Source organism: Sciurus vulgaris, assembly GCF_902686455.1.
Source record: "Sciurus vulgaris genome assembly, chromosome: 6".
Taxonomy (NCBI): Eukaryota; Metazoa; Chordata; class Mammalia; order Rodentia; family Sciuridae; genus Sciurus; species Sciurus vulgaris.
The window spans coordinates 106,751,271-106,770,515 of NC_136466.1; the positions used below are offsets into that span (position 1 = coordinate 106,751,271).

A 19,245-nucleotide genomic window follows, 5' to 3' on the forward strand; every position below is an offset into this window, starting at 1 on the left:
GTGTGGCTCTCCAGTTGTTTCCAGTGCCATTTATTGAGCACACCACACACTCTGCACTTCACTGCCTTTTCATTTTCATCAAACATCAGCTGCACATAGAGTCGTAGGTCCTTTCCTGGACTCTGTTGTGTTCCATTGAACTGTCTGTCTTCGTACTCATACTACCCTGTCTTGATTACTATGGTATAAATAAGAATTGTGATAGCCCTGAAACTTTGTTCTTCTTCTTAAAAATTATTTTGGCTATTCTAGGTCCTTTGGATTTTCCAGAAATTTTAAAATCAGTTTGTCGATGAACTGCAAAAAACAAAAAACAAAAAAAACGATTTTGGGATGTTGAATGGAATGGCATTATATTTATAGATCAGTTCAAGTCTTTCAACACACACAAAATTCATCCCTTTTCTAATTTAGGTCATGTTTAATTTCTCTGACAAACGCTTCATAGTTTTTAGTATGAAAGGTCTTGCACATCTTTTTTGCAGATTTATCCTTAAGTGTTTCAGGACCTGATTGAATCTTGAGGACTTTAACCATCAGTGGATCAATCCATTGAAAAATTCATAATTTGGTGACATTATTGGAAAGCAGTAGAAACTGTAAGAGTTGGGACCTCGTTGAAGGGAGTGGGTCCTTGGGGATTATATCTTGTCCCTGACCTCTCTCTCTCTCCCAATTTGCTTTCCACCCGCGATGAGGTGAGCATCTTTGTTCCAACATGCCCTTCTGCTAAATTAAACCTTGTTTCAGGCTTAAAGCAAAGAACCTGACAACCATGAACTGAAACTTCTGAAACCATGAGCCACAATCTTTCCCCCTTTAAATTGTTTTTCTTGTCAGATACAGTCGTGTATGCCTGTCATCCCAGTGGCTCTGGAGGCTGAAACAGGAGGATCTTCAGTTCAAAGCCAGCCTCAGCAAAAGTGAGGTGCTAAGCAACTCAGTGAAACCCTATCTCTAAATAAAATACAAAATATGATTGGGGATGTGTCTCAGTGGTTGAGTGCCCCTGAGTCCAATCACCCATAACAACAACAAAAAAATGCTTTTCTCAGGCATTTTGTCACAGTGATGAAAAGCTGACTAACACAGTACCTAATACAATGTAAATACTATGTAAATAGGTGTTAGGCTCTGTTGTTTAGGGAATAATGACAAAAAAAAGTGCACATTTTCAGTACAGATGTAGTTTTTTCTGAATATTTTTGATCTGTGGTTAATTGAATTCACAGATGCAGAGTCCATGGATATAAAAGACCTGCTGCCTTTATATCCATGAAAATTCTATGTTGTAATTGTTGCTGAAGCAGTTAAGCAGAAAAGTATACCTGATAAAGCCATAGGTCTACTTAGCAGTTTTCCTTTGAATCATTAGATTCAAACACTGAAAAATAAATGTTGTCCTTAAAACTAAATCTAGTAAAGTCATAGAACACATGTAATGCAGGCTGCTATAGTTATGAAAATCTTAGCTTAGTTCGAATGCCCATTAACTTTATTATTGACCTGGCTGAGGCATATTTTTAAAATATGTCCCCAGGTTTCTATTTCCTCTCCTCCTTTCTTGTAGTCGATAGGATTCATTTTCTATTTTTATCAAAGAAATTCTTACCTGACTAATAATCTTGGTTATAATGATATTAGATGAGTAGTTTCTTTCAGATTCTAAGAGCAAAGAATGAGAACTCTGTTTATGTGGGAGTGCTCACTTTTCAACCAATAATATCAGTCTTTAGTTACTAAACTAATGGAAATTTTGGTCACTATGAACTTACCTGGAATAGTAGGGAGCTCTGCGTAGTGAGAAAAGAACCATGATTGAGAAGCCTGACTTTGAGGTTTGGTTCTAATTCCCTTTGTCACTTCAGGGAAGAGCATTACCTTTGCTGTGCATTAGTGTTCTCATATGAAAGACAAGATTGGACTAAATTTTCTACTTTTAAAAAGACTTCTATGACTCTGATTCTGAATATGAAATTAATGATGCTATAATTTGTCTTGATGGATGGGGGTAAGTCCGTCATTTCCCCAGATGAATGAACCTGGTATCCGGCTTCTCATTATTGTGAGACACGCAGGTGCACAGGGCACTGAAAGCTCAGAGTCACATATACTGTACTTAGCAATGGCCATGTGCTTTACAAAAGGATTCCCACCAGGATTGTTTTAAATGGTGAGCCAAAGCCCCTTTTAAATGAGAAGCTTTTCAGGAAAGTATTGAGGGACAGCAGCAGGAGACTGTCACTGGGATTTTCTTCCTTGCCCTGCCACTCACAGTAGCTGGTGACCAGAGGGGTTTTCCTGTAGTGTTCTCTATACCTGTAAAACCCAGGGGCATGAATCACTGGTGTGCCTGATTTTTAAGGAGACTTTATGGACACCTAGAATCTTAATTGATTCTCTGGTGTCTTTAAAACTTTTGATATTTAAATTAAAAGAATTTTTTTTTGTCCAAAAAATTCAAAGTAATGCTTCCTTGAATTTTCTAAAGGGGTTCTAGTCCCCATACATGGAAAAGGAAAGATCTAAGACTTCAATTTTGTAATCTTTCCCTGGTCTATTACAGGCTGTTCCCTTGACTCTTTCTGCCAGACTCTTCTTTCATGGCTGCCGCCAAATTTGACTTGATCTGTCTGCAAGTTCTCTATTGCCCTAAGAATCACTGCCTGAAATATAGTGATTTAATGTATTGGTTTGACACTGGGTTTTAGGTAATATGTGTGCCCTTAATAGGGCTAATAAGAGATGATTAATTGCTTTCCCCTTAAAAATCTACTTAATGTTTTTATATTTGTGGATGTTATATTTAGTACATATTTCAGGTGGTTCTTTTAATGGCTCTTATCACTCTTTAGAATTAATCAATTAAAAAACAAGCCAAGACTTTTTTTAAGCTGTAATCTCAGAGCCTCAGAAATTTATGCATTCCTCAAAGACATTAATGGCTATTTATATAGTTAATTTGGCACTGACTCATGACAGAAATGTATTTCTGTTCTTGGGTCATTCTGAAAGCACTGATTTAAATTACGGCATAACCTTCAGACACATTTTCTCTTCATTTATAATTAATCACTATGTAGTGGAGTAAATGCGACAATCTTGGGAGGCAAGCCAAGTCAAATGAGGATGTGAAGCCATCACCCCACTTTAAATCTTCCCAAGTTTGGAGCCTGGATGTTTGGGGAGGGATGGTGTCAAGGGACAGGTGCATCTCCTGTCCGTGCTGTAAGCACGTTGGCCTTTCTACGAGGGTTTTGTTGCTGCTGTCTGTCAGAGGACTGTTTTCATTCATGTCTGAGGACAATATTGCTGACAAGATCACTTCCTAATTCAGGGACATACACTATAGATGTCAAATTTCATTAACATTAACCTTCAGGGTGTTTTCAAAGACTTTTACACAATATAATGAATGCCATTCAAAACAGGTTCTGGCAACCTACTGGAAATTAAAAAAAAAAATTCTTCATTTAGAATATTTAGATCAACTGTGCTTTCCAGTGATAGAGCCCAGGTATGGGCATTTTAAAAATATGGATAAAATCTAAAGGTGCGGATTTATGTTGCCATGTAAATAAAACTCGACTAAAAACTGGTGGTTTCATACTTATCTCATTGGGTTCATGAAGAGTAAATGAGCTCACACACATAAAGCCCTCAGCGTAGTGGTTGATACATTGCCTAACAAATTGTAAATGTTCCTTATCGATAATATCTTTTAACTGAATTTACTACTACAATTTATTTCTAAAGAAAGTTTTCTGTTCCCACCTCCCGTTTCTCTTATGTATACCTGATGTTCCCACTTAGCCCTTGGTAAAATTTGTGAATTTAGTAAAGGTAGAGTTAAGCTCCCTTCTGGCACATCTTGCCCCTCTCCTGGCACCTGCCCCTGTAACTCTCCTGCAGCACCCCAAGGAACCCATTTCTGATGACTTTGATCGCGCCCAGCTGCCCCCACTTCTTCGGAGGTGCAGCAGATGTTAGCTTCAGTGGCTCAGTGAAGGCCACTCAGAGTAGAGGAAAGGAACAGGGATGGGTCTCCTGAGGTCTTGGCCCTTAACCAATCTGCTAAGGCCTGTCTAGCTAAGTTTATTCACTTATTTTAGACCCCAGATTTGCCATCTGTGGGTTGTTGTGAAGATCAAATTATAAGTACAAGCACTTTGGAAAAAGGCTATGCTGACCATTGTTACTATGAAAGCTACTCATCTTCCAAAACCTGATTTGAGCAACTTCCTCTGTGAAGTTGTCAGTGATGGAATGGGTCCTCATCCCCACTCTCCCTCCCCTGGTGGGACTGGTCAGAATCTTCCTTGACCCCACCGTACATACTTCTATCACAGAAGTGTGACTGTGTGCATTCTGCCTTCACGTATTAGATGCTCTTTGTTTTAAATTTGCATAACACTTGTGACGTTTATGTTCTTGTAGAATGTGCAGAACCACCCATGGATCATGTTCTAGAATTGATATTGCTGATTACTGTTCTCTGTGATGTTCCACTACATTACTGATCATCTTGAATTTTTTTTTTTCCTCTGATATGTTAAAAAATTGAAGGGATAGAATAATTTCATGACTGGGCATATTTTGATGTGGAGGGAAAGGAGTCACATTTCCCCAGGGGCCTCTCAAAGCTACAAGACCTTATTCTATTAAGCTGTGAATACTTCATGCCTAACAAGTATCCGATACACAGTAGAAGCTTAATGACAGATGAATAATAATTGCAAGAAAATTCCATAACCAGAAACCTTCAAGACCTAAATGAATCTCTAATTGTGAAGATTCAGATTCCACGACAGGAGGTGAGGAACTGAGTCAGGATCTGCTGTCACTCCACAAATCACACTGTGTAAAGCACCGGCCGCTGGCATTGCTCTAAGTGCTTTTCCACACAATAAGGCATGAGATTTGTTTTTGTGACTGTAGTTATTGACTCCTATGCAGACGAGGATTCCAGAAAGCTCCCATTGCCATCTTCATCTATCATAGCAAGTCTTGTTTTAAAAGGGTAGCAAGGGGCTGGGGAGATAGCTCAGTTGGTAGAGTGCTTACCTTGCAAACACAAGGCCCTGGGTTCGATCCCCAGCACCGCCAAAAAAAAAAAAAAAAAAAAAAAGGGGGAGAAGTTCTTTATCAAACAATATTACCCTATGTAAATTTATGATTACACAAATGGTATGCCTTTATTCCATGTACAGAGAAACAACATGTATCCCATTTGTTTACAATAATAAAAAAAGGAATAAAGAAAAAAGTAGCAAAAAAAAATTGTCCATGTATAAATTTACCACAATGAATCCTGCATGTATACGTGTGTCTCTAGGTGTGTGTACATACACAATGCACTAATAAAAATAACAGTAGCAATAATAGAAGGGAGGTGAATAGAGAAGAGCATGCAGATCTAGGGAGGGAAGAGCGGAGGGGAAGGAAAGGCTCACCAGAGAATGAGACTGATCATATTATGTTTTGTGCACGTACGAATGTGACATCATGAATCCCACTGTTATGCATAATTATAATTCACCAACAAAAAATACAGAAAAAGGAAAAAATTTCATTATTATTTAGAGTTCTTTCTGTATTTAAATATACATATTTTAACTATAGTGAACTTGGGTTGGTTATGCCTTTTTTACCATGAATTTATTTTACATATGAATCAAATAAATCATACTCTCCCTGTGTCCCCTCCCCCAGTTAATCCTGTATTCAAAAACACAGGCTCCAGTCTCCTTGAACTTGTGCTTCTGGCTTTCCCATTTTCACCCTCTGCGTCACACTGGGAAGGAGTGAGACTTGGACTTTCATTTTGCACATCATTTTAACCTTGGCTGATGGAAGCTTTCTTCAGCTTCCTGTGCAGGTCAGCAACTTAAAGTCGCAGTTTCCATAGAGATCACACTGTGCTGTGGCCTCATCCTTGAAGCTCTGGATCTGTAAAAGAGTGCACTAGGGGTGTCAGGTAGATGATGTGCTAGGACCTTGTTTTAGTCAGCTTTTTCACTGCTGTGACTAAAGGATCTGAGCAGAACAGTCGTAGAGGAGGTAAAACACACCTTTTTTGCAGCTTCTCTGGGAGGTCATGGGGTTTTTATTGCACTCAGCCCTAAGAGCTGTGTAAATCCTAAATGTTGGCAGCAGAGGACATCTTTGGCATGAAATATTGTTTCCTTTCCTCTTATGGCCAGTGAAGAAATTAAAGTTTGTGGTTGTTTCTTTCTTTTCTCAGAGAATGTTTAGTCTATATATGAGAACTGTTTTGAGCTTCTTATTTTTATTGTAATCTCTAATTCTTTTTCAGCAGAGATAGGCTTTGTGTATTACAAATTTCCTTTTTGCTCCGGAAGAGATGCTTGTTTGGGCTTATTATGTGGAAGGCTTATCTAATGTCCCACTTGGAGGTCAGCCCTCCCTCCTGGGCACTCTCCTCGCTCGTAGCCTCTGACCAGTTTATCTTACTTATCAAGTGTCCCCTGGCATTCTAGTTGGGTAGAATAGTGTCCCCACTGAGGAGTCATCGCTCATCTGTGTGTCCTACTGAGTCGTAAAGTGTATTACTTATAAAGGGAAAGTCTTCAAATTTGCCTGATTCCACTTTTTTTCCCAACATATCAGAATGAATTCAAGGTTATCTCCATAACAATGTCACTCTCACTCACTGGCATTGCATTGGGAATAACCCTGAATGTGCCATGGGAGTGTATTAAGAATAGGAATATCATCTGTCATGTGTTGCGTGGAATATGACAAAAAGGTTAAAAAGCACAATGTTTGAGAATAAGCTCTTTGATCAAAATGTCTGTGTAACTCACTTTATACCCACTTAGGAAATGGCTTGATGGTTCACACATAGTAGGGTTTCGATAAATGTTTCCTGCATAAACTAGTGAATGCAACCCAACGGGTTAATACATTTCAGGGACCATTATTTTGACGTGTATATGTATGTGTGTGTAGCGGGGGATACAGCATTTTAGCATCACATTTCAAAAAAAAGTGTAGTTCCTGTAAAAACTTCCAGTAGGTAGAAATTGAGTTGCATGCTGACAGCCCGTAACACCGTCCAGACCCATCAGACATAAGGGTCACTTTCATGACCCACCATTGCAGTATAATGCCTTCTTTTTTCTACGTTACATGTTTCTGGTAAAATTGTCATCACAGTTATTACCCCTAAGTATAACATATCCTGTACGGACAGGTGGCTGATACTATCATTTGAGGACTAAGAAATATTTGTCTAGATGTTTGATCCAATCTGTATTTTTATTTAATGTGTAATTGGCGAGAAAATAGCAAAGACAAATTTAAATGCTTGCATCTCTAACCTTGTCACAGTGTCTGAGCATTCATTCATCATCATTACCTTGGGTTCCTGCAGCCAGCAGACTTCATAGGAAAGCAAGCACTGAAACAGATTAAAGCCAAGGGGCTGAAACGGAGACTGGTCTGCCTCACCTTGGCAACGGATGATGTGGATCCGGAGGGAAATGAAAGCATCTGGTACCACGGCAAGGTGAGCGGGGAGGACCTGGTTGCCAGGGGCAGAAGTGCTCCTTGCTCCTGTTCATTCGTAGAGGTTTTGCTAATTTACTATTTATTGGAAGGATGACATGCATTTGATTTCTGAACTGACGTTCAAGAAAGAGAAAGCGATTTAACTGAAAGGAAAATGAATTGCTGCTCATTTTTGAAAGCATAGGATTCTATATTCTCTATTTTAAAAAAAAAAAAAAAAAAAAAGCCAAGGACTTGAAATATATTGGACAATGAGGAAGGTATGAGTCTGAGGGTAAAATGATATATTTGTAAACTACATCCTCATCTGTGAATGCAGAAGATGGATTTTATAAAAAAAATTGGCATTTTGATTTAGCTTTTCAGGGATCTTGCAGAAGGGGGCAATTAGCATATTAGCAGAAAATAAATTCCAAGTGAAAACATCTATGACAATGGGGGTTGAGCCTTAGAAAGTTAAGTGGAGCTGGGTGCGGTGGCACACGCCTGTAATGCTAGTGGCTTGGGAGGCTGAGGCAGGAGTATTTCGAGTTCAAAGTCAGACTCAGCACAAGCGAGGCGCTAAGCAACTCAATGAGACCCTGTCTCGAAATAAAATACAAAATAGGGTTGGGGATGTGAATCAGTGGTCGAGTGCCCCTGAGTTCAATCCCCAATACCAAAAGCAAACTAAATTAAGTGGGGAAAAATAAAGTTAAGTGAAAAATGGCAACAATTTGGTTCTTCAGTAAGAATAAAATTACTCTTTCTACTTTGGAATGTGCATGTTGTTCTATTATTCATCAAAACCAGGGTTAGTCAGGTAACTTATCCGTGGAACTGAATTTCCTCCACTTTCTATTGCTGCTTATAAAATACAGTTTAGTTGGACACGTGCATGTGTTTTGATTGATATTAGCAGTCAGATCTAGACCATGTGGAGGACACAGGACCTCAAGTCTCATCTAAAAAGCAGTTCTATATTGAGCAGGGGTAGCTTGGTCAATACCCGAGACTCAGAGATCCTGTGTCTGGTTTTTTGCTCATTCATTGCAGCTTGCTTGATATTTGTTATCATTTTCTCCATCTCTTCGGTGATAAGTTGATAGTGGTGGAATCAAAAAATAGCCTCTGGATTACTAAAGAAATGGCAATGTGAGCTAAGGCATGGGTAATTTGCCATACATGTTCCATCTACTGAGTTCCTATGATATGCCAGATACTTTTCATGTTCTCTTTGGTTTACATTTACAACATCCCTATCAGATATATATAATTGTCCCATTTTAAAGATGAGGTTTTGGAACTCAGAAAGGTTAAATAACTTTCTTGAGGTCACATAGCTAGTAATTGATGGAGCTGATTTCCAGCCCTGCTATAGTTGGGCCTTGAATTTCTGTTCTTTCTTTTAAGGCAAGCCAAATACTCTGGTTTGCTCTATTTTCTGTCTCTGCTGATGTCCTCCTGGAGTCTTTTTAGAACTTATTTACATACCCACTTTTTTGTATATGAGTAGCAAGCAAGCAGGTGGATGTTTAGATAATGTGAAGCTGACAACAGATTTTCTTAGATCTCACGCTCGCTCCTTTAACTTCCCACACACTTACTAGGTTGACCCTTCACTTTCTTCTCATGTTGTGCTGAGTTTGTTTTTCTGTTTTAATTGTTTCTACTCTTCTCATTGTTTCCCCTTCCTCTTTCTGTTCTTCATCTCTGGTTCAGATTCTTTTCTTAATATATTTTCTCCAATTTTGAATTTGCCCACAATTCACATGATTTCTACTAATCACCAGCTTCTGCTATTAGCCAGAGGGTTGGCCAGACCCTGAACTGATCTCTGGGCCTGAGTTCTCTCATCTATAAAAGGAAGCCAGTGGACGAGATAACATCTCAGGTTCTGCCCACCCCTGATGAATTCTCCCCACCCTGTCTTTCCTTGGTTTTACACTTTCCACTCTTTTCTGCCCAACTTTCTCTGTACTTCCTAACATGGCCTGCACTCTTCCTTCCACCAGGTTTTGCTGTACTCTGATAGATGATAGAGAGATGGTGCTGTGGTGCTCCGTAGGCAACCCCACCCCAACCCAACCAACTGAGAGATTGAGCCATATTAAATATAAGGATACCCAAATTGCAGTTAAAAAAACCAAAAGCCCAAGCTCCACTTAAAATTTTTATTTCCTTTGCCAAGCATAAACACCAAATTCACATGCTATGTACCTCTTTCATCTTTTCTTACCACTTATTATCTGCTTAGAGAGCTGCTGACTCAATAATAGGATTATATCTCTCAAATTTCCTAATATGTGCCTGTGGGCTCTTTGATGATTAGTAGAGTCATCCTTTTATCATGCAGATAGCCCCTCTTTTTTTAAATCTTCTTTCTCAAGGGCCTTCCTTCTTTTAAAAAATGTATTTTATTTTTAGCTGACACAGTAATTGTACATATTTATGGAGTAGAGTGTGATATTTCAATACATGCATATAATCTATAATGATCAGAACAGGGTAATCAATACATCTACCACCTCAGACACTTATCATTTCTTTGTGGTGGGAACATTTAAAATCTCATTAACTATTTTGAAATATTCAATTAATTGTTGTCAACCATCGTTATCCTACTGTGCTTCTGAATATCACAGATCATTCTTCCCAATCAAAGGTCCTCTTTTGATCCTCTTTGTACTCTGAAATACAGGATATTTTTTGCTTTTTATTTCCTGACTTTGTCCAGACTTATGTTGCTTTTGGTATTTGGTATTTTATTCTTGCAAATATTTCTGGCACCGGTGATAGGGTAAGTTTGTTCGCTTATTCAATAAACTTTTATGATTGATTATATTATGTGCCAGCAAAATGCTAGGCACAGCAGTAAGCAAAACAGACAAGAATCTCTGTCCTCTGGAGTTTACATTCCAGGGGAGAAAGAGGAAGACAATGAGCAAAATAAATAAAATATATGTATGGCATGACAGATGTTGATGAGTGTCCTGGGGAAAATTGAAGTCTGCCTGGGAGTTGGACTGTGCTTATGATTTTAAATAAGTTTTAATATTTCAAATCAAGGTAAAAGGGCGGTCATGAGAAGGGCTATGTTTTAGTCAGTTTTTCATTGATGTGACTAAAATACCTAACAAGTACAACTTAGAGGAGGAAAAGTTTATTTTGAGCTCACAGTTTCAGAGGGTCAATCCATGATTGGCCAGTTCCATTGCTCTGGGCCCAAGGTGAGGCAGAACATCCTGGTGGAAGAGTGTGGTGGAGGAAAGCTCTGGGAGTCATGGCAACCCAGAAGAGAGAATGAGGAGCCAGGGACAAAATATATAATCCCCAAGGCATGTCCCCAGTGACCCACTCCCTCCAGCCATTCCCCACCTGCCTGCAGTTACCACTCAGGAATCCATTCAAATCATTAATTCATCAAATAGATCAATCCACTGATTGGGTTACAGCTCTCACACTTTAATCATTTCACCTCTAAACATTCCTGCATTGACATAGGAGTTTCTGAGGGACAACTCTATGCAAACCATAACAGGTGTTCATAATATTGGGTACCTTAAATACAAAGGAATGTAGATGGGGTGGGGCACAGTGATGCACACCCATCGTCCCAGCTACTTGGGAGGCTGAGGCAGGGGGATTGCCAATAAATATAAATAAAATACATGGCATGACAGATGTTGATGAGTGTCCCTGGGGAAAAGTAAAGTCAGCCTGGAGGCCGGCTGGGCAATTTAGTGACACTGAGTCTCAAAATAGAAAATTAAAAGAGCTGGGGATGTAATTCAGTGGTAGAGCAGCATATATGAGCCCCTGGTTCTAATCCCCAATAACACACACGCATACATACACATACACACACACACACACACACACACACACACACACACACACACATACATGAGCTGAGCTGGGTGGGAAGGAAGTTCTGAAGAAGTCTGTGGGGAAGTTTGAAGAGTTTAGGTCTCTCTCTCTCTTTCTCTCTCTCTCTTTTTGGTATGGGGGATTGAACTCAGGGCACCTAACCACTGAGCAATGTCCCCAGCCCTTCTTTATATTTTATTTAGAGACAGGGTCTCACTGAGTTGCTTAGGGCCTCGCCAAGTTGCTGAGGTGACTTTGAACTCATGATTCTCCTGCCTCAGTCTCCCAAGCTGCTGGGGCTACAGGTGTGCACTGCTGCCCCTGGCACTAGGTTTTTCTTTTCTTTCTTTCTTCTTCCTCCTCCTCCTCTTCTTTCTTATAAAAAAAGTTTTTTTATAGTTGTAGATGGACAGAATGCCTTTATTTTATTTGTTTATTTTATTTTTTTGCGGTGCTGGGGATTGAACCCAGGGCCTTGTGCTTGTGAGGCAAGCACTCTACCACTTGAGCTATATCCCCAGCCCCCTATTTGTTTATTTTTATATGATACTAAGGATTGAACCCAGTGCCTCTCACATGCTAGGCAAGTGCTCTACCACTGAGCTACAGTGCCAGCCCCTCCTCCTCTTCCTCCTCCTCTTCATAAATGAAGACACACATGGACAATGAAAGAAACAAGCATCATCCAACTTAAACTACATTACCTCTTTCAAAGGCCATGTACCATGTTATCTTCTGTAAGTTAGAAACTTCTAATTTAAGGCAGGAATGAGAAAGTCAGAAAGAATGAAAGAAAGAAAGAAAGAAAGAAAGAAAGAAAGAAAGAAAGAAAGAAAGAAAGAAAGAAAGAAAGAAAGAAAGAAAGAAAGGAAGGAAGGAAGGAAGGAAGGAAAGAAGGAAGGAAGGAAGAAAGAATTGTTTACACTGGTTAAAAAAAAAGTCAATATTCCATTAAACAAAGAAATAAAATCTGTTAGGCAGGGTCTGTAGACTAGTTGTGCTTACAATTCACTGAGTAAAAAGAAAAAATGGGTCTAATGGAATCTGGAAGATTTAGGCTAAGGCTATTTATAATTTATGCTAGGGAAAACCTCTCCCTGAAGGTTTAGTAATAAGATAAAAGGAAAGACCAAACTTTGAAAATACCCTGGGTTGCTAATCCTTGTATTAGAGAGAAATGAAAGTAGAAATGAAAATAAATTAAAGCAGAAAACAAAGCATATTATAAAAATAGCACTCACAAAATAAGTACTCAATTTTCTTAGGTCGCTATGCAGAAATGACCACAAGGCAGTCACTACTGGGACCTTAGGAGACAAAAAGGCTGAAGACAGTCTCTGAAGAGTAATTGTGAGCTTCTGACCCAATGAGTCAGGGTACTGTACCAGAGACTTGCTCAGGTCTCTTCCTGTTTCTTATTTTGCCTAAGCAAGCCATGTTAACTGTCCCAGCTCCAAATATAAATCTCTATTTCACAGACTGGGAAGTGAAACCACGGTTACCAAACATAGTCTTTCAAAAAGCAGTGATTCAACTGGATATGGTGATGCACACCTGTAATCCTAGCAACTCAGGAGGCTAAGGCAGGAGAATCGCCAAGTTCAAGGCCAGCCTTAGCGACTAAGCAAGGCCCTAAGCAACTTGGTGAGACCCTGTCTCAAAGTTTAAATAAAAAAGGACGTAGCTCAGCAGTAAACAGCCCCTAGGTTCAATCCCTAGTACCCAGGGCGGGGAAAGAGCAGAGATTCAAACCCTAACCTCTCTTACCCAAATTCCTGTCTTAGATCAGTTAACTATGATCCAAAGGAGGAATGCAGCTTAAAGAATGTGCTTTTGTCTGGTATTAACCAGTTCATTAACATAATAATTTCAGAAATCATATGGAGGGCTTCTGATTTGGGGCTTCAGAGAATTAAAACTGGGACTACAGAGATAAAGCTACACTTCATGTCATAAATGTGTTGAGATCTAGAAGACTAGAAATGCTACAGTAGGACTCTTGCCTGAAGTGGGTTCCTGGCTGAGGCAGCTGAATCATCAGCAGGCTTATGCATGTCCAGGTTCTGGCCACCAGCTCTGAGCAGTCCACAGCACTAGACAGTTAGGCTATAACAGATGGAATTTTAGGTGGTCAGGAGAAGCCAGTTTGCGCAGGGCCATATGTCATATTTTGCTTTTGTTGTCTTCCTTTTACTTTTGTTTCATGTAGGGTCTTTTTGGGGGGGCGGGGACAGCTGGTATTGGGGATTGAACTCATGGGCAGAACCACTAAGCCACATCCCCAGCCCTATTTTGTATTTTATTTAGAGACAGGGTCTCACTGTGTTGCTTAGTGCTTCGCTTTTGCTGAGGCTGGCTTTGAACTTGAGATCCTCCTGCCTCAGCCTCCAAGCTGCTGGGATTATAGGCATGTGCCACTGTGCCCAGGTCATGTAGGGTTTTGATTTGACACTTTTTTTCAATTTTTATTTTCTGCTTTTACTTTCATTCTTCCCTTTAGATCTGGTTTCCATTAACCTTATTTTCTCATCAGGCTTGTTTTATAGATTTTTTTTCTTTTATAGCATAATTTCTTGTTTAGTGTTCTTCTCTGGTTTGCCATCACCGGTTACCTTAATTCATCCTCTTTATTTTGCTATTTTTCTTCTTTACTAATTTACAACTCCACATCTTCCTTCATCCTGGAAGGGTTTATCCTGCACCTCTGCTGACTTAATTCCACCTCCTTTCAAAGTATAAACATGTTTCCTGCCATGGCTTCCTGGTTATATTTTCTATACCTCCATGTTAATTCCCCAACTAAGGAAGCTCTTGAGGGTAGCTACCACGGCCCTACATATTCCTTCAGTGTCTTAAAAATATTTTGTGCCAACATGTTAAAATTACCATTTACTTAAATGCCTTAAAATTGGCAAGAATTGTTAAATAATATACATGCATATAAATATACACACACTGTATGTATTCTCTCATATACAAGGTTGATTTCACATTGACTACGGATACAATAGTAAGTAGCATAATTAGTGCTATTTTGGCAGGCCATTTTTAAAACTCCAACAGGGATGATTAACTAAGTTTGCATTTGTATTTTTTAGATTTCTTCCCCCTTCTATTACCATAACTAGTTTAATGATAAAAGGAATTTCTTTTAAAACTTAAAGTGAAAATATTCCATTCTTCTTCCTTTCAGATCTCTTAGTATGAAATCTAGCAAAATATTGCTGGGTACTGAGAAACTATGTGTTATTACTTTAAAATGGGAAACTTCAGAGAAATGCAGATGTGCAGTTTGAGAATCGTTTTTCATAATTTCTAAATTTTCATTAGTCTTCTAAAAAAGGTGACCTTCCTCTGTCCCTGGTATTATCCCTCAGGCAGCATTTCCTGACATTTTCATATAGCAAATGAACTGTAGTTTAGGTTATTTCACCTGGAGATGAGGAGCACAAAGCTGTGACTGAGATGCTAAGGCCTCCCGGGTCTTGTTTTTCAGGTGGTTGGCAACACAACATCTGGAAGCTACAGTTACAGTATCCAGAAGAGTCTGGCTTTTGCTTATGTTCCTGTAGAGCTAAGTGAAGTGGGACAAGAAGTGGAAGTTGAACTATTGGGTAAAAATTACCCAGCAGTCATCATACAAGAACCCTTGGTATTAACAGAACCAATCAGAAACCGGCTTCAGAAAAAAGATAGAAAGAACAAAACTTGAAAAAGACCTTCACCAGGCAGCTGAGTTATAGTTGCTGTACAATTATACTTAACAGTATTATAATTACTTCACAGGGGAATAGAGGAAACCAAGAATTCATCTCAAAACCATCAACATCTAGATTTAGAATCCTAATAAACCTTTCTCTTGTTTTCTACGATGGAATAATGAATTAGTGATTTACATTGTTCTTTCAAATGAAGAAACATATTTTTATGAAACCCAATTAGTAAAAAAGGTGTTTGCTAATATACAATCTTTATTGTAACTGAATTAAAGAACCTTATATAATTTTAGGAACAATAGCATATGATTGATAGTTGAAAACATTAATAAATTATCTTTTACATAAAAATAAATACAATGCTATTGATGGATTTATGTCTTTGAGAAATTTTCCTCAGGTGAATAAGTGATAGTTTTAATTCTTCATAATATATCTATGATGAAAACAGTAAAATTTAATATCAATAAATCACTAACATTTTTACTCACTTCCCTGAAATATTTATTATTTTCTTAATGACTTCCCTGAAAGCAGCTTTATAAGATATTATTATTGTCCTTTCAAAGGTTGTTTCAGAAGATTCATTGCAAAAAAGAACAGAATCTTTCAAAGGAAGCAGTACTTGTAAACCTTCAGAAATGAAGCTGAAATCTAAATAGATTGTGCCAGTACAAACACTGTATGAATACTGAATACTTCTCTTTGAGAAAGAATTAATGCAAGTTGACATCACATGTTGCCATTCTGAATATCTTTTCACAAAGCATTTGACAATGCAGGTCAAACAAAAGCTTAAGAACTGACAAGATTGCCCTTAGCCACTATGTATAGCAAGAAAAAAAATCCATTTAGAAATAATTCTTTGATATACTTCTTGAAATTATTTAAGTTTAGTTGGCTGAGTGAATCAGAAGTGTTTTCTTTTGTAAAAGGTGGTTTATCATTTATAATTCATTTATACACTTATTTGTTACACATTTATTGAACTTTTCCTGGGTACTAAAGAAAGCTGAATATGAAGCATGGTAAATTTCTGAAATTAGAATAAATTCTAAAATTCTTAACCTGAAAGTTTTGAAAAAATGCCAAATTTACATATTATGTTTTATAATAGTAATCATGTATTAGAACTCTTCAACCTACCATTCATTTCTTTTTGGTATATACTCTCACAAAAGAAAAAGGGGAAATACCCTTGGTTACAGACATTTCCTATTTATCAGGAATATTATCCAGGCTCTCTAGTCCAGTTCCACGTGAGGCGCTCTTGAAAGACCATTATCTGGAAATTGGGAGGACCACTTCTCATTCTCTGCCTCTGTAACTCTACCACGTAAGGAGAGTTACTGACCATTTCTAGGTTCCTCCTCTGTGAAATAGGTTTAGACTCTTTCAGTTTTTTAGATACTGTAATGGCCAGAAGCAATAATGAAAGTTCACTGAACTCATGTCATATAGTTACTATACCACAAAAACCAAAAAATAAAAAGAATAGGACAGATGAATATTAAACTTAAAAATCTTACCCACAGTATAAGTCTGCTTCCTGGTTTTCTTAACTTCCCCGGGTTCCCTCTTTGGTTGTACGTTGAATGCTATTAGGTGTGGTAGGTTACCCCAGCACCCCACTTCCACTCAGCCAGTGATCCTGACCTGGACACCAGCCAACCCATCGCTGACCAATCACCTTCAATCTAGCTTATCCACAGAGAGATGAGCTAACCAGATTTCTCCCAGGGGTCTAGGAACTGTGACCCTCTCAGAAAACAACGGATTAGTAGTATAAGGGGAAACTGCAAAAATATATTGAAAAGGAAGCCATGAATCCCATGGACATTAAGCATTCACTACAAGGGGAGAGGCCCTGAGAGAGAGACCGAAAGGGAAAGACCAGTGTCCCAAGCTCTCTGCTTCTGATGGCATGTCAACCAGTTCTTGGGTGAGAACACTGAGTCAGAAGAGCCCAACTGAAACCACTAACTTCTGGAAGGTGGACCATATACTGAGAGAGGCCTCCAAGAAACGGGCCCAGGATTAGAGTTAGCTGATGTGCAGAAGCTGTGTCTACAGTTCAAGAATGAGATAATGAATGACAGGCACTTTCTTCCCTGGAACCAGGCGAGGCTTTTGGAGCTGCAAAAGTACATTCTAGTCAGTACATTATCAAAACACTTGTGGATGTTGGTTATGGTGCTAATGTTTGCATCCTAATGAATTTGTGCCTTTATCTTTTCCACTGATAAGGAAGGGTGACAGGAAAAAAAAATTTTTAGGTATGCCATGTGAAACATTAAATGGCAGGCAGACTAGATTCTGGAGTTTTCTGAGAGAATTTTGTATATATTTGGATTAAACAAAAGTAGAGATTGATGTTGTCAGCAAACAGAAGCTGTGAATGGAAGAAAGTTTCAGCATAGCTTCCTTTAAGGCTCCTGATAAAGCAGAACATCAAAAATCAATTATATGCCCCTGAGGAATCAGCATATAAAAATATAAATTATCATACCACCTTCAGTTCTCTGCCATTAATGAATCTTTTGACTAATTGATTAGTTTATAGAAAACTACATTATGAATGATAAAAGGATAATGCATTACTTAAGAGTACTTTCTCCAGGAATAGAAGTGTTAGCAGGCCATGAAGTATGGGTTCAAAGGTCACTGGAGTGAAAGTCACAAGACCTGCTTATTCCAGCTCTGCCACTAGTCAAGCACAGTTCACATAACATCTACTAAAGCCTTTCTTGTACTTAAAGTACTGAATAATTGCATTCCTTTTTGAAGGATTCATTATTCTACATGTTTGTTGAGACTTACTCTAGGCCAGGTACTGGAAAAGCAGTGGTGAACAATACGATGTGCCTTCATGGAGCTTGTAGACTAGAGGTCAAGGGCAAGCATTTAACTAGGGGTGGAAAGAGGCACACACAATGGGGTCACAAAAGCCATAGGGAGAGAACTTTGAGAAGGAGAGGATGGCACACAGTGTCAGAAGATAAAAAGACTGTTGGTGGTCCAGCTATTCCATGGACCACCAACAGATTCAGCTACGTGCATTCATTTTGACAGCAAGTTTTTCTTTTCTCTTTTTTTTTTAAATATTAAATTAAAAAAAATTTTCATACATGTATGAAGTTAATGTCTGTCTCAATCTACCATCCTTCCCATCCCCACCCACCCCACCCCTCTCCTCACTCTCCTCTGTACAATCCAAAGTTCCTTCATTCTTCTTCACCCCCCCCCCCCCACTATGGATCAGCATGTGCTTATCAGAGAAAACATTCAGTCTTTGGTTATTTGGGATTGGCTTATTTGACTTAGAATGATCTTCTCCAGTTCCATCCATTTTCCTGCAAATCCCATAATTTCATTCTTCTTTAAAGCTAATATTCCACTGTGTATATGTACCACATTTTCTTTATCCATTCATCTATTGAAGGGCATCTAGATTGGTTCCATAGATTGGTTCCATAGTTTTTATATAGTGAGTTGAACTGCTGTAAACATTGATGTGGCTGCATCACTGTAATATGCTGATTTTAAGTCCTTCAGGTATAAATGAGGAGTGGGATAGCTGGGTAAAAATGGTGGTTCCATTCCAAGTTTTCTGAGGAATCTCCATACTGCTTTCCAAAGTGGCTGCACCAGTCTGTAGTCCCACCAACAATGTACGAGTGTACCCTTTGCTCCACATCCTTGTCAACACTTATTATTTGAAAGCAAGTTTTTAATTGCTGAACTCATTCAAGTTTACTTGAGGCATAGTTTATATCTTCAATCCCTGTGGAACTAGATATCCTACATTAAACAGGAAATTGGAAATAAACAATGACAGTTAAGGATTATAAATAAAAAGAAGCAGACACTGTCATTCTATATGACCAGAGTTTCTATCTATGTTTAATATGCGTTTTATGAAACAGAAGGCAAACTGTGAGGTCTAACACTGTGTTCTCTAAACACAAACTTTAGTTCATACATAAAATATATCACTGATTTTAAATATGTCTTTAAAATTAAAATTTCTTTTTAAATTGTTAGTTGTGTTAAAACTTAAGAAATATATTATGGATTTTCTGATGAAGGTATATTAGTGGAAAATTTTCAACCAGAGGTCTTTGAAAGAAACTAGATGTTCCCAAAG

General features: G+C 38.4%; 1 protein-coding gene across 5 annotated transcripts in view; it reads left to right on the top strand.

Moving 5' to 3' along the window:
* The window catches only part of DMGDH (dimethylglycine dehydrogenase), a gene marked incomplete at its 5' end in the record, with an annotated part of 53,669 nt that extends 38,205 nt beyond the window's left edge, over nucleotides 1–15,464 (top strand). The window contains 2 exons of one of the 5 annotated variants that reach the window (XR_013764388.1): nucleotides 7,354–7,531; nucleotides 14,879–15,018. Coding sequence is in view for 4 of the 5 variants with exons in the window: in XM_079143567.1 (XP_078999693.1) it covers nucleotides 7,397–7,531; nucleotides 14,879–15,094 (351 nt within the window). Of the gene's footprint in view, nucleotides 1–485; nucleotides 1,569–7,353; nucleotides 7,532–14,878 lie in introns of those variants that run through there. The other 4 variants (XM_079143567.1, XM_079143569.1, XM_079143568.1 and 1 more) reach the window with 4 other exon arrangements.
* Nucleotides 15,465–19,245: the final 3,781 nt, after the last annotated feature.